Here is a 26,612-nt window from a genome sequence, read left to right as displayed (position 1 = left end):
CCAGTATAAAAAGCATAAATGTATATTAATGTGCATTGAGTATATTATCTATTTAACACCAGTGGTGACCTTAACTTGGAAGATACTTAAATGTAAGACTCTACATGTGTCTAATAACCTACCCTGTCCATTCAGGTGGTTATAAAAATACCTTACAGGTATCATAATTTTATCAACAGCTTGCATCTACTCCATAATTAGGAAAGAAAGAACACACAAAAAAGGAGGGGGAGTCATTCTTGTCTACTCATCATCCCACTTAGTTACCCCCATACCAAACCTATTCCCAAATTTGGTAAGGCAGAACTAATTCCAGCCCTACTTCATATAAACAAACATAAGCTTTATATCCCTCCTGGAGACAATATCTCAACCCTTGAAGATATTCTGTCCTGGTTCTCTAACAACATCAATAATGAAACTATAATCCTGAGTGATGTTAATATTAACTGGTCAACAATTCAATTTAAACTTGCACAACTTCACTCAGCTTATTAACTCAACAACTATGCCTTCCAAGAACTTCCTTACTGGAAGGACCCTGGACTGGATTCTAGTTTCTCATCCATATTACATCTCTGATCGTGGCACTCTGCCCGATCCATTAGGCGACCACTTCCCCACTTTTGCCCACCGTCTTCCCTCCTCCATACAACTAACTCATACCTACACCTTCACTCGCTGTCTAAAAAACTTTAATCCTAGCACATTCTCAAATGCACTAAAAAATGAACTGAAACCCACTAAAAACTCTTCCCATAGAAAATGCTGTTGCCTACTTTAACTCAACTTTCCTCAACTTGCTTGACTCCTTTGTCCCTCTGAAAACAAAATGCATAAGAAGCAATTGTGTACCCTGACTAACCAAATACACCTAACTAGCCATGCGATTCCGTGATAAAGCCTGGAAACGCTACTCCAAAAATAAAACTATCACCACCCTTAATGAATTTAAAACACTTTGTAACAAACTAAAAAAAATATTATCTCAGACCTCAAAGCCTACTTCTCTACACTCCAAACCAACCATAAGACCAACCCAAAAAAAATTCTGGCATGGAATCTCCTCTCTTCTCAACCCTGGCAAAAAAGAAAACCCCTTCCATGATCCAGATGCCTCTGACTTGGACTTAGCCACCCAATTTAACACTTCCTTATCGATTCCAATAGTAAACTTACATCATCCTTCACCTCCCATTCAGTTTCCCCACCCTTATTTCCACCTGTCCCTCCCTTCCCTAGCATCTCCTGCTCCCAACCTCCTCCTTTCTCCTTCAATCCCATCCCTACAGCCATCATAAAAAATCTTCTACTAACATTGAAACCCGGCTCCAGTGCCCCTGATGATATACCCTCATACTTCTTAAAAGTTGCCGCAGAAGGCATAGCTCTTCCCATCTGCATTCTTATAAATTGATCTATTGCTGAATGTCAAGTTCCCCAGCTCTGGAAAAAGGCCTTTATTATTCCACTCCATAAAGGTGGTAATAACAATAATATCACAAACTTTCGACCTATCGCTATCTTATCCCCCATTTCTAAACTTCTCGAAAAATGCATCCATCTACAACTTCTACCTTACCTCATAAACAACCAAATTCTTACCCCTACTCAATAGGGTTACAGACCTGGCCACAGCACTACCACAGCTCTCCTCTCCTTCTTAGAAACAGTTAATAAGGCCCGTAACACTGGCCACATCATGTTCACTCTCCTTGTTGACCCCTCTAAGGAATTTGACACTCTCTCTCATAACCTTCTTTCACTAAACTCTCCAAACTAAATCTATCCCACTCCTCTATTAACTGGTTTACCAGTTACCTCTCAAACAGGCAACAAGCAGTCAGATGGAAAAAAGCCACCTCCCCTTTTCTCAATACTCCAACGGGTGCCCCCCAGGGTTCAGTTTTAGGCCCCCTTCTATTCAATATATTCATAAACAATTTCTACCAAGCCATCCCAAATGCCAACCTTGTCCAATATACGACAATTCAACAATAATCTGCTCTGCCTCTTCTATACCTACCCTAGTTAAATTAACTCAAGATGCCTTCTCCTCCACTGACCAATGGATGATGGACAACCATCTAGCACTCAATGCTACTAAAACTAAACTCATGATATTTACTGCTTCCAAAGCCACCGTCCTAGATAAAGCCTCATTATCAGTCACCAGTCAAAATAATACTCCTCTCGAAATAGTCTCTAATGCTAGACTACTAGGAGTCCTGATCGATGACCAGCTAAAGTTTGATAATCATCTACAAGTAAATATCAAAAAAACACACAAAAAAATAGGCATGCTTTACTCCCACAACTGTTACATCTCTCCCTCCATTAGGCTCACCCTCACCAACACTTACCTTATCCCATCCCTCCTATACGGTGCCTCTATCCTTACTAACCTGCAATCCTCCCTCAAGACTAAACTCTCCTCTTGCTATAATAAAATAAAATTTGCAACCGGCCATAGATTCACTTCCTATCACTGCACTGCCTTACCCCAACTGAATTGGCTTGAGCTGTCCAATTACCTCATCTATATTCAACTTGTCCAAGCACACAAACTTATTTTCACCCTCTCTCTCTGTCCCTTTCTTGCCACCACCTTTAAAATGCATCAACCAAATAGACTTTTGAGATCTAATTCCCAAAATCTAATTGAACTGCATAAACCTGCCTGATGACCAGGCAAACATCTAATCTCCTTCTCTCTAGCACGCCATTGGAATTCCCTCCCACCTCTCATCCGCACCACCAGCAGCCTCTCTTCATTCAAAACCTTACTTCACACACATCTAACTTCACTATGGGAATGCTCTTGCTCATACCCCACATAATCTCCCTACACTATAGCTACTCTCTGTAAGCTATAATTCATAATAGCCTCCCATTGTTTTGTACCCCTAATAAACTCTAGGAATTAGCATAACTCCTAGAATGGTACAATTCAGTAGTCTAGAAATTAACTGCATGAATTAGTATAACTGTCAAAAAATTTAGACTGTTTCTGTTATTGCATTGTGCTAATATGTTAAAGTGTTAAAAACTTTGACTATTTGTAAATATTACTCTTATTGCATTGTACTAATCTGTGAACTCTACTAATATGTGTTTCTGTATTTGTTTAATTTTCCTTCATTTGTGCACATTACATTTCTCTAATAACTTACTCGTGTTAAATCTGTAATTTGTAATTTTCTGGAGCTTTTCTCCCCAGGACTCCATTGAAAACGGGCTACTTGTGGCCCAATGGACTATACACATCCCTGTGTTCCCACAGTCCAACCTAGCCAAGTACAACAGACCAACTGAATGCTAAGCTCTTTTTCACAGTCTAGTAATTATTTCATCAAACATAAGTTAACTAGGTCAAGACTGTATCATGTGAATTCCTAAATTAGTTCCCTGCTATACTGTTAAATGATACAGAGATGAAGTACATTTGTATAAATTTGTGAGCTTAGACTAAGGATTGTTTCCACTACTGTCACTGATGTTATGAATATTTATTTTAAGACAATTGTTTGTAGTCCCTTACATTAAATTTTCAAAACTGTCAATCATCTAAACTGGTTTAAATATTAAACGTATAGTTTATATGATATTTTAGTGTAAATTAGCAATAATCAAGATGGTTTGGTTGCTAATGTTACCTTACCAAGTTAGAGTTGCTGACTTCCTTCATAAAGCCTCATGTAATTTTATGCTTATTGTAACTACTAGTATTGATTCACACAGAAATAATGTGCATAGTGCAGCAACGTCTGTGATTCATGTCATGATAAACAATCTTGCAAACCAAAAGGAAGTTTCTATAAATATTTCAGTTAAGGAGGTTTCTTATTTTATGGAAGGACGATTTTCTTAGGTTTAATTTGGTACATTCTCAGTGACCTAGCTACCACAGAAATTATTAGCATCAGGTCTTAGAGAGGGGAATAGCTATTACAGGCTTTAAATGTTCATTGCTATTATGAGCTTTACTTCACCTATCACTGAAAATTGTGTCACACGTATAATGAAACAAGCATCAGTTTTGTAGCCTAAAAATATAGTTGATCATCTTCCATCTAGCAGAGAAGTTAGACAAGCCTTTCTCAATTACTAAAAATTACAAATCAGCAGCACAGAAGGCACCAGTCCAAGCACAAAGAAACAAAATAATCCAGTAAAATTCAAACGGTTTAATCACCAGGGATGTGTTTACCGTTTAGCAGATCTTTGAGGTTACATCCTGTTCTAAACATTATGTTAGGAATATGACCTAAATTCCCTAACAAAAATGTATCGTTACTAATTAATTCCCAATTTTTAATTACAATACGGGAAATAGCTGGACTGTCCAAATTAAAAGTAGTTATAAAACTAACCTTGTAATTTGGTAATGAACATGCTTGTAGCGTTGTTATATTATATGAAGCTTGTGTATTTATTGTATTAACAAGTTCATCATGGACTATCATCACCCTGCTCCCGTTGTGTGAGATAGGAGAAACCACTCCATTTTTTCTTTTATGTTGGACTTCTTCAACCACTTCATTTATTAAATCAATAGGGTAGTCACATTTCACGAACATGTCAATGAGAAATGTGCATTCAGCAATAAACTCAGACTCGAGGGATACCATTCTCGCTGCTCTTGGACTGGTGCCTTCTGTGCTGCTGATTTGTAGTTTTTACATCAGTTTTTTCATTTAGTTGGTTCAATTACTAACTACCTTCCATAAACAATTGTAATGATATGGGCAAGTGCCAGCATAGCCAGCTGGAGTTTTGTAAAGATTGCTCTGTCCTTTGACTATAAAGGTGATTTATACAAGATGCTTATGTTACAAATGTATTAGAACTGTATATAATTTGTATGTCAAACTGATTTTGTACAGATGCTTGTGCTTAAAATGTATTTGTGAGCTTTGCTTGTGTTGAAATGTATCAACAGTGCACCCTGCTGAAATGACGAGAAATGTACATGAATTATTATTATAGCTGAATTAAATACTAAATGTATATGTTTTAATAGAGAATACTGGCACAGCAGAGGTTAACTTTAAGAAAAACAAGGGAAATATAAATGAGCTGTTAAGCCATTGAAAGATGTCCTATAGTGTTGAGTAGGACCAGAGTCGCTGGGTCTGGGGAAGAACCTTTGTCCATTAGTTCAGTGAAAAGAAGGGAGGCCCCAGCACTGCCGTAAACATTTGGTTGTGTATTGTGGCCATATGTGCTAACTTCCCATCTTAGCTTCAAAGGGGAATACTGTGAGAACCTAGAATCAGGTGACCAGTTAAGGTCATTCTGCAAGCAGAAATTATATTTTAGATATTACAAAGAGAAATCTTAGAGTACTGAGTATTCTGTTTGGGAAGCCTGACTTGAAAGAACCTCACTTAAAGCATCTTGCCTTGTGGTAGTAAGTAACTTAAGTAGAGAATAGTAATTCTCTTAGATTCAGTCAGGTATATAGTGAAGCTTAATGTAGATATTGTTTTTCTTTATTTGTCTAAGTCTGTTCATCAATATTCTTTTCAATATTTCCTGTGATCTGAACTCTATGGTTTACTGTGAATATATATTCAGTATTTTCATGTACTTTTTATTATTTATTATTAAATATATTTAAAACTTTTATTGTGGCTGGTCCTTGTAGAAAGTATCTAACCTTGGAGAGTGCTTATATTTATTTGGTGACACTGTGTGGGCCACTCCAGAAGGCCTAGCCATCTTGGTGAACTACTACCATTTGTATTAGTATTAATATTAAGTAGTATAATTGGACACCCATTGTTAAACACCTTATAGTACTGACTAGTAGCAGTGATAACTACCTTATAGTCTGGGCAAAGTTGGTAGAGCAGGTAATCTGTTCCAGCCTTTCCCAGGTGTGTGTGTGTGTGTGTGTGTGTGTGTGTGTGTGTGTGTGTGTGTGTGTGTGTGTGTGTGTGTGTGTGTGTGTGTGTGTGTGTGTGTGTGAAAATTAAATCTTACAAAGTGTGTGTTTCTGCTACTTGGGGCAGGGACACAAAGCACTGGGTTTACAGAGAGGGTATCTGAAGACTTGGCTTGGACACTCAGCTGAGAACCTAACCTTACAGCTGTATCAGTGGGGAATCTTATTGGGGACCTGAAGGGAGACAGATAAAGAGATCTCCTGATCCCAGGCTGAGTGTGTTTCCTATGTGCTCTTAAGGGAAATTGTACTTGATGCACACAGATCTTCAGCTGTAAATACTGTGTCCATTTGTATTCCAAGTGCACATTCCTCTCCAGTGTCAATGGTGAGGATTCAGGTTCCTTGACTACTGGACCAGCATGGGGATGACACATATTGGTGGCCATCACATATTGGTAGCAGTGGTGGGCATCACATTCATAATGTATCATAACAATCTTAGGAGATATCTGAGCTCATTACTTCATCTTGCAATCTACTTAGTATATTTATACTCACAATTTGCTATGTATAATAAAAAGACTGATACTATATAATTTTGCTACAGGTAACTCAGCCATTATATGTGCTGTAGAAATCCTAATTTAAAAAAAAATCCTTTCAAATTCGTGCAAGCCAAGGAAGACGCAGAAGGAAGATTTGTTAATATCCAATATATAAATGCACTTGTGACTCAGCCTTTATTTTTTTATTTAAGTTTACATGCAGTGTTCACATAGTTTAGGCTGTTTAAAGAATTTCTTTCAAATCTTATCAACCAAAAATATGTCATTATTCTACTGGGATTGAAATTTAACCTTGAATTCTCTGTATGATCATCAGAATGGCTTATGTCATTCTATTTATCCATTATGTAAGGATTTTGTCATATTTTCTTCATCATAAAGATCCTAGCCAGGAACAGATTTTTTTCTGTTATAAATCTGTTAGAAAATATAACATTTTGTATACTGTAGAACTAAGATTTTTCCAGATCGCTCATTAATCCATCTCAAAATTGCATTGTTATCAAGTACTATAAACACTCTGAACTGAAGTCTGAAATATGTTAAAGAACAAATGATTTTACGAGAACACATTATTTTCCTAATAAGGATCCACTTCATGGAAATCCAAGATGGCAGAATTACATCTAACAACAAAATCTGCAATTAGTGGCATTCATATTAGCAAAGCAGCCTACGCAAGAAAGGTATAAGAGGAAAATAACTAATCTTTGGAAAATCATATCTCCCAACTTGATACTGAACTGTGACATGGCTTTTATACAGACACGCTTGACTCTTTAACAAATCTGCAAAAAAAGAACCCAAATCATTACACACACATCATATCAGCCACTTTGTGAATCCAGAATAGGCATCATTCATGATAAATGGGCAGCCATTCCTTCAATGTTTGGCTAGTCTGCTTTAAATTAAACTATGTCTCTAGCAACAATTAATCAGTAGAAATTAATGGTGATATTCTTACACAACTGTAAAATGTTCTTTCAGCTTAACATATTACCTATGAGAAAGTCTGTGCCTCTAAGTATCCACAGATTGATGAAGAAGTTACAGAAAATTTCCTAGCTGACTTTACTTGGAACAAAATACCACATTACATAATCAGTAAATTAAATGTAGAAATGCTACTAGAGGAAAATTCCAGAAGTTCACTCTACTTCACTCCATCAGTCCTTCACTCACACTATCCCCCGAACAACCTCATACTCCAGATAAAGCACCTACACATACTCCCACCCTTTCAGCAAAACGTCCTCCAGTAATATCTATATACTTTCTGACCTATGCTACTCTACTGTAACCAGCCCCCATTGTTTGCAAAAATGTCCTTTTCTCTCCTCTTCTAAGGATGCTCTTTCTACCCTACCCTTTGCAAACACCAGCAATATAATGAATTCACCCTGGCATTAATTATAAATGTTTCATTAAATGAGTTAAAAACCTATGAGTAAAGTACAGATTTCATACTTGCACTTTTCTCCATATGAGCTTCAACTCATTTTTTTTTTTTTTTTTTTATTATTTTGTTAGGACTGACTCTTATTTTTGTCCTTTCCCCTACACTCAGCTCATAATGCTATCTGACGGTTACTCCCCTTTAAGCCTCATGCCTCCTCTCGAGAAGTGCTGAGATGAACACCCCTCCCCCACTGCCCCATTGGAATAGGCATGACCGTCCATCCCTGTTACTTCACAGACACCTGAGTTACTAACTGAACTTGAGTCACCACTCATCATTGTATTAAATCAAAACTGATTTAGAAATTAAGTAAACTTAAATTTTATCTGTTGCTAAATTGCCTAAGTTACGATGACTATATTTCCTAGAATACTCTGCATCTGCAAAAATTCAGTATTGTATATTTCATCTGATTCCTTCACAGTCACAAATAGCATTATCTCAAGTTTCTCTGGAACAACAGCAATCAATGTATACATTTGAACAATTTAGCAGTTCTAATGCATAAAAGATATTTTAAAATATAAAGTGTATATTTTTCTATTATATGAAGAGAATGAGAGGGAGAGAAGGTTGGATGATGTGGGGATAGTGAATCATGAAGTACAATGGATTAGCAAGGAGGAAGTAAGGATAGCTATGAAGAGGATGAAGAATGGAAAGGCTGTTGATCCAGATGACATACCTGTGGAAGCATGGAGGTGTTTAGGTGAAATGGCAGTGGAGTTTTAATCAGATTGTTTAATGAAATCTTGGAAAGTGAGAGGATGCCTGAGGAATGGAGAAAAAGTGTTTTGGTACCGATTTTTAAGAATAATGGTGATGTGCAGAGCTGTAGTAACTACAGAGGGATTAAATTGATCAGTCACAGCATGAAGTTATGGGAAAGAGTAGTGGAAGCTAGGTTAAGAAGGGACGTGATGATTAGTGATCAGCATTATGGTTTCATGCTGGGAAAGTGCACTACAGATGCAATGTTTGCTCTGACATTGTTGATGGAGAAGTGCAGAGAAGGTCAGGAGGAGTTGCATTGTGTTTTTGTAGACTTAGAGAAAGCATATGACAGGGTGCCTAGAGAGGAGTTGTGGTATTGTATGGGGAAGTCAGGAGTGTCAGAGAAGTATGTAAGGGTGGTACAGGATATGTACAAGGGTAGTGTGACAGCAGTGAGGTCTGTGGTGGGAGTGACGGATGCTTTTAAGGTGGAGGTGGAATTACATCAAGGATCAGCTCTGAGCCCTTTCTTATTTGCAATGGTGATGGACAGGTTGACAGAAGAGATCAGACAGGAGTCCCCGTGGACTATGATGCTTGCAGATGACATTGTGATCTGTAGTGAGAGTATAGAACAGGTGGAGGAGACCCTGGAGAGATGGAGATATGCTCTAGAGAGAAGAGGAATGAAGGTCAGCAGGACTAAGACAGAATATATGTGTGTGAATGAGAGGGAGGATAGAGGAATGGTGAAGATGCAAGGAGTAGAGGTGGCAAAGGTGGATGAGTTTAAATGCTTGGGATCAATAGTTCAGAGTAATGGTGAGTGCGGAAGAGAGGTGAAGAAGAGAGTACAGACAGGATGGAGTGGGTGGAGAAGAGTGTCAGAAGTGATTTGTGACAGACGAGTACCAGTAAGAATGAAAGGGAATTTCTACAAGAGGGTAGTGAGACCAGCTATGTTATATGTGTTGGAGACAGTGGCATTGACCAAACGGCAGGAGTTAGAGCTGGATGTGGCAGAGTTAAAGATGTTAAGATTTGCATTGGGTGTGGCGAGGGTGGACAGGATTAGGAATAAGTATATTAGAGGGTCAGCCCAGGATGGAAGGTTTGGAGACAAAGCCAGAGAGGCAAGATTACGTTGGTTTGGACTTGTGCTGAGGAGGGATGCAGAGTATATTGGGAAAAAGATGCTAAGGATGAAGCTGCCAGTAACAGGAAAAGAGGAAGGCCTAAGATAAGGTTTATGGATGTGGTGAGAGAAGACATGCAGGTGGTTGGTGTGACAGAGCAAGATGCAGAGGACAGGAAGAAATGGAAACAGATGATCCGCTGTGGCGACCCCTAATGGGAACAGCCAAAAGAAGATGATGATGATCATCATCATCATCTCACATGAATTCTATGTAAATTCCCAAACTCCCAACAGCATTTTTCTTTAGATGATAGCAGTTAGGTCACATAAAAATAGCTTAGGCATTTAAGTTCCTTTCACTAGGGACACAGGTGGACAGTGGTCTCACCTTCAATAACCACATCGCCACAACAGTCAGGAAATCCTTCTATCTGGTACACCTCATCACTAAGGGCTTTTCATCCAGGAAAAAGGAGGTCATTGTCCCACTGTACTCATCTCTCATTAGGCCCATTATAGAGTATAATGCCCCGTTTGGTATGTACCTCACAAGACATTTGCAACACCTGGAAAGGCCGTAGAAATACCTCACTAAAAGAATCACAGGCCTAAAGCAGATGCTATATGCTGACTGTCTAAATAAAAACTCCAGCTATACTCTGTGGCATATCATCTACTCAGAGGTGATCTCTGCTTAACATACAAGGCCATGTCAAACCCTGAGCTGTTGGACATGTTCCACTTAAAGAAATCCCAATCCCTCAGAGCCACATCCTCCAGGGATCTAAACCTTATCATCACAATGAACAAAACATGCTGGAGGGATAGGTTCCTGACCCAGAGACTCTCCATACTCTGGAATAGACTGCCCATACATGTCAAGCAGAATGCCTCCTTGGCCCTCTTCAAAAGGAACCTTGATGATTGGATGGGAGATAGGAAATTCACCCCCGGGGATCATGTCAATCGCCCTGCTAGACAGGGGTCCAGGGAAGTAAATATTGTGGGAAGAAATATCGAGGGAATTGTTATGGCTAGGCTTGTATAGGCCCTAGGGCCGATAGCCTAGTACCAACCTATGAACGTTCATTATGTATCCAGTTAGTAATATTTCATACTCCTAAGTTCCTAAAGAAACTGGACTTTTTCGTTGAATTTCTACTACATTTAACCTCTTATTGTTAATTATATTACTACGAGTACAAACCCCTAAGACTTTCACTTTCCCTTGCTGAGAAATCTTTGCTTGTACCATAGCAGAGAAAACAATATTATAATTTCAAATGCCAAACTGAGAATCCATTGATCTTTAAAATAGAAAATGCCACTCCATAGTTAAACCTAATAAGGATAGCAGGCTCCATTTTATTCTGATTTTTAAGTATGTTATCCATAAATTCTAACTGGTTGCATCTTGGATGAAATACCCCAAAAGAAGGTAACCTAGTTATCAATTCAGCTTATTACTCATATACCCACATTTCACATTATTAGCTGTCTCAATTCATATAAATAAATACCTATCCAGATTTTAGACTAAAGATATCAGAGGCCTCAAAATTCTTAGCTTTCAGGAAAGACTGGCAGCCCTTTTCCTTAGTCAGTATCTTATAGTCTCCTCCACAGAGATCTATGTCTAGCCTTTTGTGCCATGAAAGAATTCATCATATGTGACCTCCTATTACTTCGTAGAACTAATGATACATAATATACTTCATTAAAGGAATTAAACCTTCATCAGCATAATAGATTCATATCCCAATGTATCCTTCATCTTTGGAAAAAAAAAGTTCCACTATATGTCAAGCAGAGTAAAACCCTTGTCATCTTTAAGGTAAAGGTCACTAAATGGATGGGCAGTATCAAATTCTCTCCCCTCCATGAGGCTAGAGGGAAATTTTGAATATTTTCTTTTTGGCAAAACTTCAAATGGACCCACCTAAGAATCTATGAGGAGTGCAATGCAGCATAATACTTATCAAAATTTACCTTATTCTAGATCCATATGCCAACAATCCATGGTCCTACCCTATGTTTATCTCACCAAAAGGCAGTTGTTATGAGAAAAGTGTCATTACCTATACACTATTTGACAATGGTTCTTTGGTGTTTGCACTTCATATTTTTGGAAATGTAAGTGAACTCAGCTTGTGTGGCTGTTTCTAACAGAAAAAATGAAAAATCACAATTATTAGTGGCAAAACAAACACTGTATCTGGTACAGCTGTATCCTTGGCATAGATATTGCATATAACTCTGCTGAAAATTATCTCATTTGTATAACATCTGGTTGGTTCAAATTATTCTTTTTAATAAATATTGGATGAAAAGAACCTCTCTCTCTTAAAACATGGATGCACTTTATCAGACAAACTCCTGCTGAAATTTCTAAGAATTATAGCCAACTTTCCTGACATCTGGAGCAATTTAAACAAACTCATCTGATAAGAATGACTGAGTATAAATATACAATAATTTGTATAAACACTGGGCCTTTGTCTCATCTGGGATGTCACTGCAAACTACCTACCTCCTTCGTGGCCTGTAAGACCTGCATCTTATCCATATAAATGTTAATAGTACCTCACACAAACTTCAGAACAAGGAACTGCACTTTATACATGACATGCACTGATGTTGTGCCTAAGAGTGGCAATGAAACTTCAGTGTGTGTGTGTGTGTGTGTGTGTGTGTGTGTGCGTGCGTGCGTGCGTGCGTGCGTGTGTGTGTGTGTGAATGACTGTTCTCATACATAGTTTGCAGCAATTTCTGTGTTACTTTCAGTGTTCTGTGGTTTGATAAACTATAAAAATTGTGACTGCTAAAATAACAGATTGCTATTCTTTGACAGGAAAATACATAAATTACCTTGCAAACTATCACAGATATCTACAATTCATGTGTGTATCTGTATGGCAAGAAACTTACATTTGCGATATCCCACTACAAAGAGTGCTATAATCATCACAAGGCAGATCGTTAGGAAAATGACAAGTATGATAAGAAGCTTTGCAGGTCCCTCCTTCTTCGTTTTCTTCGTAGGTAAATCTGAAAAAGTAGGAATGCTTCCGTTAACTAATGAGTCAAAGTAACATACATTCCTACTCATGAAATGTTATAAAGTCAACAAAAATTTGATATGACTGTTAAGATATACTAATACGAATAGCAGGCCCATTAGTGAAAGTGCAATAATTAATTACTGGGTTATTTACTCTGCTTTTGACTATTGGGATGTTTAGTCGGGTAGGACCCATGTTTAGTGGTTGCAACATAGAGTAAAGTTCCATTATGATAACACAGAGGATAGTGATGGGGTCGTCAATTATAACTGGTTTATTATGCATTCCAGACATGGATATCAAAAAATTTATCACAAGAGTAAAGCACAAGAGGAGAATTTTGGCATCCAAATTTACAAAGCATAATAACTGGTTATGATCACAGACCCAGTCATTATTCTTTGTAGTGCATGGACTTTTATCTGCTCCATGAACTACTAGTTACAGAAAAAAGCACAAAGTCTTTTGCTGGCTTTCAAAGCCATAAAGCACTTAATGAGTACTGACAGAACAACAGTATAATGCATCGTCTTATGTGTCCCTGACTTTCTGCAACATTACTGGCACAGCCAGCAGGCAGAAAGTAATCTGTTTTTAATTCTGCCACTGTTGTTTTCCAGACAGTACTGGCAAGTTTAACCCAGGCAGGGAGTGCTTAACATACTCTAGAACCACTTAGATTGTTTGTCTTCTTTTCTGATATTGGAGGATAATCTCTGCTGTCCATACACTATAAAACAGTTACAAACAGTAGTCAGAAGCAGTAAACAATGGTCATATAGACATTGTGGCATCATTCAAACAATGCCCAGAGTATTTACAAGTACAGTTTTATGCATATCAGAATTACATGTGGGGTTATTCATATGCATTGAATATATCCATATCCAACACACTAAATATCAATGTCTTTACTTTGAAACCATGTATGTCAGCAAGCAAATACACGTAGCGAAAAACAACCGTGGCACAATACAAAAAAATCAAATAAATAAAACATTACCCCCCCCCCACTGTTAATTACATATGCTAACTCTGAGATTGCACAAACATGGGGTAAGGGAATATTTCTCAACCCTGGGAACTGTTCAATCTCAAATACAGCTATCGACCAAACTCACCCTCTTGACCACTGGGATGGAACCTATACATATATATATATATATATATATATATATATATATACACACACACACACACACACAGACACACACACACACGCGCACACACACACACACACACACACACACACACACACACACACACACACACACACACACACGCATACACACAGACACATACACACATACATATATATATATATATACATACAGGTTCAGTGTGCTTCATCACACTTTCAGTACAATGAATGTTTAGGATGGAAGTTTGCTTTATAAAACTGCTGGGTCATTGCAGGATGCCTGCATTTGCTTTGAGGGATTTGCTACACAGTAGGAACTGGGATTTTGCTTTTTCCCATCTGTATTGCTATCTTGGAGTTGGTTTATATAATTAGAAGGGTGTGTGTGGTGCAGGAAGCTTGCCCCCTGCATAAAATGCTGCTGCTGCTTCTTGTTTTTTTTTATTTCTTAAGTGCTGACCATTTGAGGTCAAAGTAATATATGTTAATATAGTGGATCATCAATATTGTGAAATATAATCGTATACATATTTATAGTCATATGTTATATATATATATATATATATATATATATATATATACACACACACACACACACACACACACACACACACACACACACACACACACACACACACGTACAAAGACACGTGCAGTGTAAAAGTAAAGATGTGAAAGTAAGTATGTATTTTGCTTCATTGTTAAAAATGAGACACATTTGAGGTCGATATCTACAAACATGAAAATGTCAAATTCACAGTAAACTGTATTGTCATTTAGACACCACACGTGAAAGCTTAACAAAATTGTGTGCATGATGCTCAAATTGAGAAGACAAGTACATACATATAATTACACATGTTTAGAAGCAACATATACAAACTTACAATTACACGTGTATCATACCTGACATTAACCTTTCTCTTAAACAGTTATATTATTAGTTATTACTACAATTATTCTATATACTACTATAGCAGCTGATTGGTTCCTTATTGCACCTGTACTTATTACACAATGTAATTCTCATGTTCTCTGTATTATGAGAATCTCTAGCAGTTGTACTGCACATGATTTTCTTGTAAACTGACAAGTTGGTTGTGATGTCTTATTGTTATTGCACTATTGTTTGGTTATCACAAGACATGTCAGCATCTCGCATCCCTGAGCTTTATACCAGAGTTCAGGAGTCTAAGCACTTGAGGGAAGACACTGTTCTTGAACCTGATCATTTTTACAGCATAAGCTGTGGTATTTTCTGCCAGATGAGAGGCATGTAAACAGTTCAAAAGCAGGGTGTGTAGGATCACTTGGTATTTTTGTTGCTCCGTCATAACAACATGTCGTGTATAGATCATTTATCTCGGGGAGTTTGGATCCCGTTATTTTCCCAGCAACTCTGATTCTCTTTTGTAGGGCTTTCTCCTCTGTAGCTGAGCAGCTTCCATACCACACTGCGAAGTTGCATGTTAGAATACTTTCGATGGTACCACTATAGAAGGTGGAGAGGATAGAGGGAGATAGGCTTGCTTTCTTCAATCTCCTCAGGCAGTGCAGGTGTGGATGGGCCTTCTTTAATATGTGACTGGTATTGGTTGACCAAGAAAGATCCTCTGTTATATAGACTCTAAGGAATTTTGTGTCCTTAACACTTTCCACTACCTCTCCATTTATCATGAGAGGAGAGTGAGCTGGTTGTACTCTCCAGAAGTCTATTATGATCTCCTTGTTTTTTCTGACATTGAGGTCAGGAATAAACCTGGCATACCAGTCAATCAGACAACCCACTTCTTCCCTGTAAGCTTTTTCTTCTCTTTTGCTGATGAGTCTCACAACTGTAGTGTCATCCACAAACTTAATGATGTGGTTGGTATTAGTAAACAGCAGTGGGCTTAGCACACAGCCCGAGGTACCCCATTGTTGAAAGTGATGCTCTTTGAGGGTTCTTGTCCACACATGCTCTTTAGGGTCTTCCAGTCAGAAAGTCCAGGATCCAGATGCACATGTGGTTATTAACACCTAGGTGGACAAGTTTTTCTATCAGCTGTTGTGGGATGACTATATTGAATGTTGAACTGAAATCAGTAAACAGCATTCTGACATAAGTGTCCTTATCTTCTAGGTATTTGCCATTGTGAGATGCAGTGCAGCAGAGATGGCATCTGCTATGGAGCAGTTTGCACAGTATGCAAACTGCAGTGGATCAAGTGCTGTTGGAAGGTTTTCTGTCAGGTGTTTCTTGATCAACCTTTCAAACGTTTCATGATGATGGACATGAGGGCCACTGGTCTATAATCATTAAGGCTAGTGGGAGTGGCTTTCTTCGGTAGTGAAATAACGTTTGTGTTTTTAAAGCACTTGGGTACTTTCACTTGGCTGAGAGAGATTTTAAATATCTCTGTCTATACACTGCTTAGTTGTTCAGCACAGCCCTTTAACACTTTCCCCAAGATGTTGTCCAGCCCAGCAGCCTTTCTTGGATTCACCTGACACAGGGTCTTTTTCACCTCAGCTTGGTTTAGAATGAGCACTTCATGCCTGGTTCTACAGGGAGTAACATTGCCTTGAAGCAGTTCCTCTCCTCGAATGTGCTGTAGAAGGTGTTCAGCCTAATCAGAAATTTTGTGCTGTCCTCACATTGAGCTGATGTTGGATTGTATTTGGTCATGGCTTTTATTCCCTGCCACATACTCTTGGAGTCCCTCATGTCGGTGAAATAGTTTTGTTCTTTTTTTCCATATGCCCTCTTTGCCTCCCTTATACATCTCTTTAAATTTGCCCTTGCCACCCTAAGACCCTTTTTTCATTCATCTTAAATGCCACATTGCAATCTTTTATAAGCTCATATACTTTGCCTGTTAGGTATGGTTTTTGGGTTCCTCTTATGATGATGTTTTTATTCACCATCATGTCTTCTAAGCATTTAGATATATATTCCACCACTGTTTCTGTGTATTCATCTAAGTTGATCTGTTGGTCGACTGTAGCAGCTTTTTTAAATATGTTCCAGCCTGTATTTTCTAAGCAATCTAGGAGTGCTGCGATTGCACCCTCTGGCCATTCTTTGACTAAATAAGTAAATGTAAGTAAATTTTCATTATTCTAAGAATAAAGCCTCCCTTATTTACCCCAAAGTGCTGCTATGTTTAACCACTATGATACGTTACAAAGAGAACAAAACAAACTCTCTGTAAACTAGATAATTCACAAACTACAATTCAGAGCTGTTGAGCATGAACTTTGATAAGATTATTAACGTGACTCAATGAAATTGCCTAACAAGCTGGAGGAATAAAGCTTGTTCCATAAAAGGACAATTTAGTCTTCAAAGACTCATCATATTTATTCATAAATGTTATTACACTATGAAGAAAAGCAGCCTTAGACTAAACTCTTCTGCTAAATTCATAACCTCTTTGTACAATGCTATATGATAGACAAAGCTGTATAGAGGAGTTTTCCGTAAGATCCATTTGTCAGATCTTTGGCCAGTGGTCTTACTCAAACCATTTGAGTTTACAGAGCGTAGGCAGTTATGTGCTTGCTCTCTGTTAATGGCAGTGGATGGCTACATTTTAGTTTGTTTCCTATAGTGGACAATAGGTTATTTAACAGCTTGAGTACAATAAACCAACAGGCAATTGTTCTGATACTACGAAATACATACATACATGCATTCAAAGATATCTGAAAGCAGACTTCAAGTATTTATACAAACCATGCATACTATATAATTTTATAGTTCATATTTTACAAATAATTAATTATGTTTTAAAATGTTGGAAACTACTAATTTCCATTAATTTTCCATTAGAGAGCTCCAAATTGTGTTCACCCTAGTACTTACCAGGCTCTGTTATTAACTTTACATGTACATTTATGATCTCCTGTACAGTAATGTAAAAAAATACTGTAGTGTTATGGGGAAAGGTGAAACACAATTCATACAGATATAATCCTACTTAGAATTTCCATGTTGATTACACCCAGAAATTGATCAGTAAATTCAGGAAAGGCTGTTCAATACAACTCAAATAAAAAATGCTGTTGCTAATGGTGATGTGAGCCACTCCCAACATGTGCTGCTCTATTTTTTTGTTGTTATTAAAATTAAAGCTTTATCACATAGGGCTAATGCTGTATGCTAATAAATTGTAATCCTGTTGGCAGGGTTCGTGGCCATATGTTTCAGATGTGAACACCAAGCTCCTGTACTATTGCATCCTTGCTCAATATCTACTGTTTTTTCCCTGTGGCATTTGTCTTACATTTGTAATTAGATATACAGCATGTGCACTAAAATGTGGGATCCATTTAAAATTGAGAGGATACAGTTGTGCTACTCAGAAGTACTCTGACATGGAAAATGCAAATATGTTAAAATATATACTAAGTCCAAGACTGCAGTATCTCACATAATTCCCTTTACTCCAAGCTACAGAGTTTCATATATATACATACATATATGTAGATATATATATATATATATATATATATATATATATATATGTGTGTGTGTGTGTATGTATATATATATATATATATATATATATGTGTGTGTGTGTGTGTGTGTGTATATATATATATATATATATATATATATATATATATACATACATACACATACACACCCCAACAAAACCTTCTGGTGCACGCTAAAATGCCATATGCATGGACTCAACCAAGTACATAAACAGCAAAAAATATGTCCAACACCACATGTAGAATCCAACAATCTATCCTTAAGATAGGTGTCCAAAATGAACCACAATCAGCTGAAGAAAAAGATTATTTATTTAAAAATAATCCACAGTGTCATGGTGGCCAGCTACACAGCCAGCAACACAAAAACAAGTGAGACACAAACAGGTTTTGCCCCCTGGCGTTATCAGTGGAACAGTACATCCCCTTGTTACATAAATTAAACAGACCAACTTTTAAAGTCATAGCTTCATTTATTTATTTATTTTATTTATTTTATTTTACATTTGTTGACCGGGCTAGTCTAACTGGATACATGTCCATTTTCAGTAGAGGCCCGGGGAGAAAAGCTCCAAGCATAGGTAGTAACAACACATAGAATATAAACAATAGTAACATGAGAATGCTATACATTGTTTTGATTGTATAAGTAGTAACAAAACATACAATATATACAACAGTAAAAAGAGAATGTTATACATTGTTTCGATTGTACATGAGGATAAATTTGCACAGAGTATAACAGTAGGTCTAAGCTGAGATTAAAATTTGAGAAAAAGCAACATATGAGAGAAAATCAAACAAAAAAGAGTTCATTATTTTAATATACTAGAAGGAAAAGTCTCATTAGGTTACCTAAGGAGTTAATAGGTAGGGAACCTGGAACAGTAGAGTAGAGCAGTATGGAACAAAAGAGTAGAGAAGTATAGGGAGTACAAAGGGGGCAGTAGAGGTATCAGTCTGGGTTAGAGCAAGGACAGAGCCAGTGTATTTTAAGATATTCTTTTAGGTGTTTTTTAAAAAGAAGTGAGGAAGTAAGAGTTGAGAGTTCACTTGGACGTTGGTTCCAGGTTTTTCCCACTGTGTTGGTAAAAAGTGAGTCCCCAGCTTTGTTGTTAGATTTTATAGTGGAAACTAGAAGCTTGTTAGCAGAGCGTAATGTTGCAAGATTTTTATAGGGAGTTATTAGATTAGTGAGGATTGGGGTATTATTAGGGTGGTAGAGGATCTTTTGTGTGATAACAAATTGTTGACAAAGTAGTTGGTTCTGGAGTTCTAACCATCGCAGTTGTTTGAGGTTGTGACAGTGGTGAGCTCTGAAGGGAGAGCCAGTAGCAAATCTGGCTATGTTATTATAGCTGGTTGATAGTTTGTTAAGGTTGTTCTTAGAAAGGTTGGTATATATGGCTGAAGCATAGAATAGAGTAGAGATTAGGTGGGTTTGGGCAATAGTGGTTCTAGCTACTGGGGTAAGGAAGGGTTTGATTCTATAAAGGGAGCCCAGTTTTTTGTTGACAGTCTTTATGGTAGTATTTATATGGTCATCCTAGCTAAGTTTGTTGTCTATTGTTATTCCCAGGAGACGGGTTGTAGTGTCAGGGGAAATGCTAGTTCCATTATTAGAGGTTACTGAGAAGTGAATTTGTGGTGACTTTTGTGTAGGAACAAAGAGCAATAGTTTTGTTTTTTGGGGGTTCAGGAGGAGGCAGTGTTCCATGAACCAAGTTTCAACAATGTTAAATACTGTCTGGGTGAGGGTCTGAAGCGAGGTTGTGGACTTGGCTGAACATATGAGAGTTGAGTCATCTGCATATTGAATGCAGGTGGCTAGAGGGATTTTGACATTTAGATCATTAATAAATATTGAAAAGAGAAGAGGGCCTAAAATAGAACCTTGAGGTACTCCAATGTTCACAGGCAGGGGAGTAGAAAGATTATTATCCCAAAGCACAGCTTGCTGTCTGTTTTCTAAGTAAGATGTAAACCAGAGTAATGCTTGTGGGTTGAGTGACTGGGCTTTTAGTACATTAATAAGCAGATGATGGTTGACTATATCAAATGCTTTTGAGAGGTCGATAAATAGTGCAGAGGAAAGAGAGTTATTATTACGATTTTTGTTTATAGTCAGCAAAGGATAGAAGGGCGGTAGTTGTGCTGTGGAATGGTTGAAAGCCATGTTGACAGTTAGCAAGTAGATTATTATGTAGAAGGTGGTGAAGTAGTTGTTGGTGGATACATTTTTCCATTATTTTAGCTATTGGGGAGAATAGGGCAATTGGTCGAAAGTTGGAGAGCTCAGTAGATGTCCCACCTTTATGTAGAGGGATTATGTGGGAAACTTTCCATATGGAGGGGATTGTGCTTTCAGTAATAGATGTCTTTATAAGGATGGAGATGAGATAGGCAATGACTTTAGCAGCAATTTGCAGGTATTCTACTGGTAGGCAGTCAGCAGAAGGAGTGCAAGGTTTGAGTTTATGAAGGAGGTTGCAAATGAGGGATGAAGGTACAGGTTGTATACAAAAGGTAGGAACTGGATTGTTGGTGGTATTTACTGGGTAAGTGGTTATAGGTGGTGATGTATTAGCTAGAGTTTGAATGGCTTCAGTAAAGTAGTTATTAAAGGCATCAGCAATTTGCCTATAGTTATTATGGGTGATACCTGATGGGGTGGGTGTTTTTGAGTGTCCAGGCTGAAGTAGTTTATTGATGCCAGACCAGAACTTTTGTGGATTTTGTTGGTTGGTTTGTTGTAGGTGAAGGTAAAAGTTTTTTTTGTCTAATAGAATATCTTTTTTGGTGACATTTCTCAATTGTTTAAAGTGAAGGTGATCTGATGGGTTTTTTGAGGCTCTCCATTTGGCCCAAATTTTATTTCTTAGGAGGATCTTTTGCCTAGTTTGTTTTGTGAGCCATGGGGCTATTTTGGTCCTGGTTCGGGAGGTGTGGCAGGGGGCATGGCAATCTAGGATCTGAAGGAATCTAGTATTAAAGTAGGTCACTGCTTCATCTAGTTGCATATGATGCAGTGGTGTCCAGTCACATGCTTTCAGTTCATTTTGGAAGTTCTCTGGCTGATCGGGAGCATTTGAAAGTATTACAATTTGGGCTATGAGTTTTTTGTTTAATTATGTAGGTTAGAGCATGGTCACTGATATCCTCTGGAAGGATACCTGGTTTGTAAGTTTCAGGATGACTATTAATAAGGATCAAGTCAAGGATGGATTCTTTACTGCTTGGTTTATGGATTCTAGTAGGGGTGGTTATTATTTGTGAGAAGCCATAGAGATTTATGTTATAGATAGGATTTGGGGAGCTACACATAGTCCAGTCTATATTAAAGTCACCTAGGACAATGGTTTCCTGAGGTAGGTGGGTAGAGAGGCAACTAAGTATGTTTTCAAGGGTTTTGATATTATTTCCAAGGGGAAGATAGGAGCAAATTAGATAAATAGATTTAGCGTTGTTGATTTGTAGTTTGGCAATAAGGGTTTCAGTATGAGTATCTGTGGGTAGGAAGGTATTGAAGGGTACAGCTTTGAGTTCTGATTTATACAAAATGGCTACTCCCCCACCCTTTTTGGTTTTGTGGTCACATCTCAGGATGTTATATCCAGGAGGGGTAATTTCCTGGTCCTGAGATGAGGGTTTGAGCCATGTTTCTGTAATACAAAGGATATCAAATTTGTGCACATCTAAGAGTGCATGAAGTTGGGTAATTTTGTTAATAATGCTACGGATGTTAAGGTGATCTATCAGGAGGGCGTTAGAAGGCCTTTTTGGGGTAGTAATTTCATGAGAAATTAAGTTACGTGGGTTACTGGGAATTCAGATTATTCGCCAGTAATTACTAAGATAAAACTACACTGTAATGAAGTAAAGAAGAGACACCAGTGCTTCCCCACCTGCCTGTTAAAAAGAGAGGAATTTAAGGAATGGGTAGTGAAAATTATCTGGGAGTCATTAGGCAAGCTAGAAAGTACTCCAGAAGTTATAGCTAGTAAGTGGGATAAAATGAAACTGGAGTTCAAAAATAGATAAGAAATAGAAGAAAAAGATACCTGGTTAAGAAGTAATAAGAATTATTTAGAGGGGCTGAAAAAAATTTGACTATTACAAAATAAGGGGAATCTCATATAACAATAGCAGGCACAATTGCAGAGAGATAAAGAGAAAATAAGGGAGTCCCTGGATGATATACATGAGTTTAGAAAGCAACTGTTTTTTTTTATAATAACCCTGAAGCACAAACACATTTTGGTATAATAACATTGGCAACAAAAAGTTGAAAGGGTTATTGCCAAGCTTAGAGAGCCTGTAAAAAAAATGATGAGAGATCCTGCAGAGGTATTAGAGGTATTTCTTAATTTCTATGAAAATTTGTATAAAGAAGGGAAATCAAGAAAAAACACAAATGGAAATATTTATGGAAGACTTAAATATGCCAAAGTTAGAGGTAGATGAGGTTCAACAACTAACAGTTAAGACAAGGGTAGCTGGGTTAAAAATTATGATATATATCCAATCTACGGGAAAGTGTCCAGGAATTGATCTCTGTCAGTTGATTGAGTTTTTAAAAACTCGAAATTCATATAGTCGAGACTTTGTGATAGAGTTTTTGAAAACTTAAAGCTTTTGAATGGAGATCACAGTACAGAGAGGATCAGGAAATTTACCCTTTTCTTCACTGTAGTGCGATCTCGGAGTTGGCATATATAATTTGCACGTGTTGCACCCTCAAATGTAAAAAGTAGATTTTTGTGTATATATTTTTTTTTTGATGTTCAAGTCTTCAGAAACTCGATCATATGGCCTAGCCTGTATGAATTTCGAGTTCCTGAAAACTCAATCATCTGACATAGATCCCCAGGAATATATGGTATTCTGGTGGAAGTTTGGAAGCTAGAAGGGAAGAAAGTGATAAAGTTCTGGAAGGTTTTGTTTAATAGCATTTTAAAAGAAAGAGAAGAACCAACATCCTGGAAAAAAGCCGTAGTAGCTGTAATACCCAAAGACAGTAAAGACCCATCTGATCCAGCTTGATATAGGCCCATTTAAATTTTAAACAACGATTTTAAGTGTTTATCTCTATAATGGCTGAAAAAATGGCAAAGGTGATGGTAAACTGATGGACCAGTGGGGTTTTGTGGAGAGAAGGCTAAGCTTTGACAACATTAATAGCACAATGATGATCCTGAAGGAAGCAGAATGTAAGAAAATACATTGGTGGGTCTTAATGTAGAGAAAGCATTCATCATAGTAAGCTGGAATTTTATGAGTAGGGCAATGAAAGCTTTTGCATTTCCTGATACAATAATAAGGTTAATTAGAAATATATTAGGGATCAGAGGCAATGATCAAAGTGGGAGGGCTCCTCTCTAATTAACTTGGGGTGTCCTCTTTCCCCTTACTTATTTGCACTGTATTTAGAAACTTTGGCAAAGAAATAAGGGGCTCAGAAATTGAAGGATATAATTGGTATGGAATTCAAGAAAAGTTGGCTTTGTTTACAGATGATATTATCTTGTACCTGATGGAACCGGAAAAGGACATCTCAGTGGCATAGAACACTCCTTGACAGTTCTTTTTATTTTCAGGATATAAAATTAATGAAAATAAAAGAATAACTACAGTTATAAACTATGTACCCACACATGAACTGAGTCAGCAAAACTCATATTTATGAGTACATGATAAAATAAAGTATTTAGGAGTATGATTTTAAAAGAATTCTGCTAAAAAATATGTGAGAAGAGACTAAACAAAAGATTTATTTATTTATTTTATTTTACATTTGTTGACCAGGATAGTCTGACTGGATATATGTCCATTTTTAGTGGAGGCCAGGGGAGGAAAGCTCTAGATAACACAGATAGAACATAACAGATATGAGTCAAACATATTTACAAAGCCCTCCAGTAGGTACTCACAATATACACAGTGTGTAATAGTATACAAAACAACAGGTTGCAGCAGGCTAATATGAGCAAGAGATGCATGCAATATTAATTTAAATAAGGCATTGAATAAGCATGGATTAATCAGGGTTAGTACAGGGACAAAGCTAGTGCTCTTTAAAATACTGTTTCAGGCCTTTTTTGAAGAGACTTAAAGAAGGTTCGAGGGTAAGGTTAGATGGAAGTGAATTCCAAGTTTTACCAACGACGTTGTCAGTTTGTCGCCGGCTGAGTTAATGGCTTTGTGGGTTTGGACCAAAAGTTTATTGGATGATCGTAGTTGCCTTGAATTACTGTATGGCTTTATGAAATTTTTGAATGCCAGTGTATTTTCAGGGTGGTACAGAATTTTGTGTGCTACTATAAGCGGATTGAAGAGAAGTATTCTAGGCAGTTCCAGCCACCTGAGAAGACTGAGGTTTTGACAGTGATGTGCCCTATATGTTGAGCCTATGGCAAACCTGGCAATATGGTTGTAACAGTGAGAGAGTTCAGTTTTGCTCAAATTGGAGAGTATGGGGGGGCATATAGAAGGGTAGAGAGTAGGTGTGAGTGAGCGACTGCAGTCCTAGTTAATGGAGTTAGAAAATGTTTGCTTCTGTATAATGAGCCAAGCTTCTTATGAATGTTTTTTATAGTTTTATTGATATGCAGATCAAATTTGAGATTATTGTCCAATATTACTCCTAAAAGTTTAGTATGGTCATCTGGAGAGCTAGAGGTACCGTAGTTGGATGTTATGGAGAAGGAAAATGAGGTGGCTCTATTGGTGGGGGTAAAGAGGAGCAGTTTAGTTTTGTTGGGATTTAACAACAGACGGTGATTAGAGACCAATTTTCAACTGTGTTAAATGTGTTTTGCGTTGAGGTTTGCAGATTTAAAGGGGAGGAGGCCATACAGTTCAAGGTAGACTCGTCTGCATATTGAATGCATGTTGTATCAGGAATGGCAGTATGAAGATTGTTGATGAAGATATAAAAGAGTAGAGGACCTAGAATAGAGCCCTGAGAGACACCAAGGGTGAGAGGTAGCAGGGTGTACACTTTGCACTGCCACAATACAGCCTGTTGTCTGCCATTCAGATAGGATAGGAACCACTGAATAGCATGGTTATCTAGGGAGATGGATTTTAGGGAACAGATGAGTATTTTTTTTTATTTTCCGTCCTACAACTGCTTTAGGTTCTCTGCCCTTCTGTTCGTTGTGCATGCATAGCTATTGCATGGGTTTCTTTCCTGCGTGACCCCAACCCCCCACTTGGAGTTAACTACAATACACATTTTCCACTTCATCCACTGAAGCTGACTATCATAACTAAATAAAACTCCAGGAAGCAAGAACCTGACACCCTACAGCTTTTCTGTTGTAATAGTTGCATGTGTTTCTTTCCTGCATGACCTCCACACCCCCACTTGGGATTAACTACAATACACATTTTCCACTTCATCCACTGAAGCTGACTATCGTAACTAAATAAAACTCCAGGAAGCAATAACCTGACACCCTACAGCTTTTCTGTTGTAATAGTTGCATAGGTTTCTTTCCTGTGTGACACCCACCCCCCACTTGGGATTAACTACAATACACATTTTCCACTTCATCCACTAAAGCTGACTATCATAACTAAATAAAACTCCAGGAAGCAAGAACCTGACACCCTACAGCTTTTCTGTTGTAATAGATGAATTGCAACTTAGTTTTTGTTAGGTTTTAAGGCTTAAAAGGTGTATGCACAACATCAGTGAAGGGTTCCAGCCAATTGACACCTGATTGGGCCAATACCTTGAATCAGCCTTACACACACACATACACACAAACACACACACACACACACACACACACACACACACACACACTCACACGCACACACACGCATGCACACACACACACACACACACACACACACACACACACACACACACACACACACACACACACAGTCCCAAGCCTTTACTGTTTACATTAGTAAATTCTGCTTTTACTTTCAGCATAGTCTCTAGACTAATCACAACTCTCTCTAAAACTGCCAAACAGCACTGTTTATGTGCCTGCAGTGAAAATGAAAGTATTCCAGAGATACTTCACTTAAGCTTTTGTCAGATACTGATATTTTAAGCTCAGTACTCACCTTTAAACTGATAATTATTTTAGGTCTTCTCCCTGTGGGGTGAACCTGCTCCGTTCACTACGCTCACTC

General features: G+C 37.7%; 1 protein-coding gene across 2 annotated transcripts in view; it reads right to left on the bottom strand.

Annotated features, from left to right (window-relative positions):
• The window catches only part of LOC122812205 (C-type lectin domain family 4 member D-like), a 506,009-nt gene that overhangs the window by 362,862 nt on the left and 116,535 nt on the right, over positions 1–26,612 (bottom strand). For both annotated transcript variants that reach the window (XM_044084543.1, XM_044084544.1), the window contains one exon: positions 12,702–12,821. In XM_044084543.1, coding sequence (XP_043940478.1) covers positions 12,702–12,821 — 120 coding nt within the window. The remainder of the gene's footprint in view (positions 1–12,701; positions 12,822–26,612) is intronic.

Source organism: Protopterus annectens, chromosome 9.part0 (assembly GCF_019279795.1).
Source record: "Protopterus annectens isolate FY-2018-M chromosome 9.part0, PAN1.0, whole genome shotgun sequence".
Classification (NCBI taxonomy): domain Eukaryota; kingdom Metazoa; phylum Chordata; order Ceratodontiformes; family Protopteridae; genus Protopterus; species Protopterus annectens.
The sequence above is the reverse complement of the archived record's forward strand: the minus strand, read 5'-3'. Positions and strand labels throughout refer to the sequence as shown.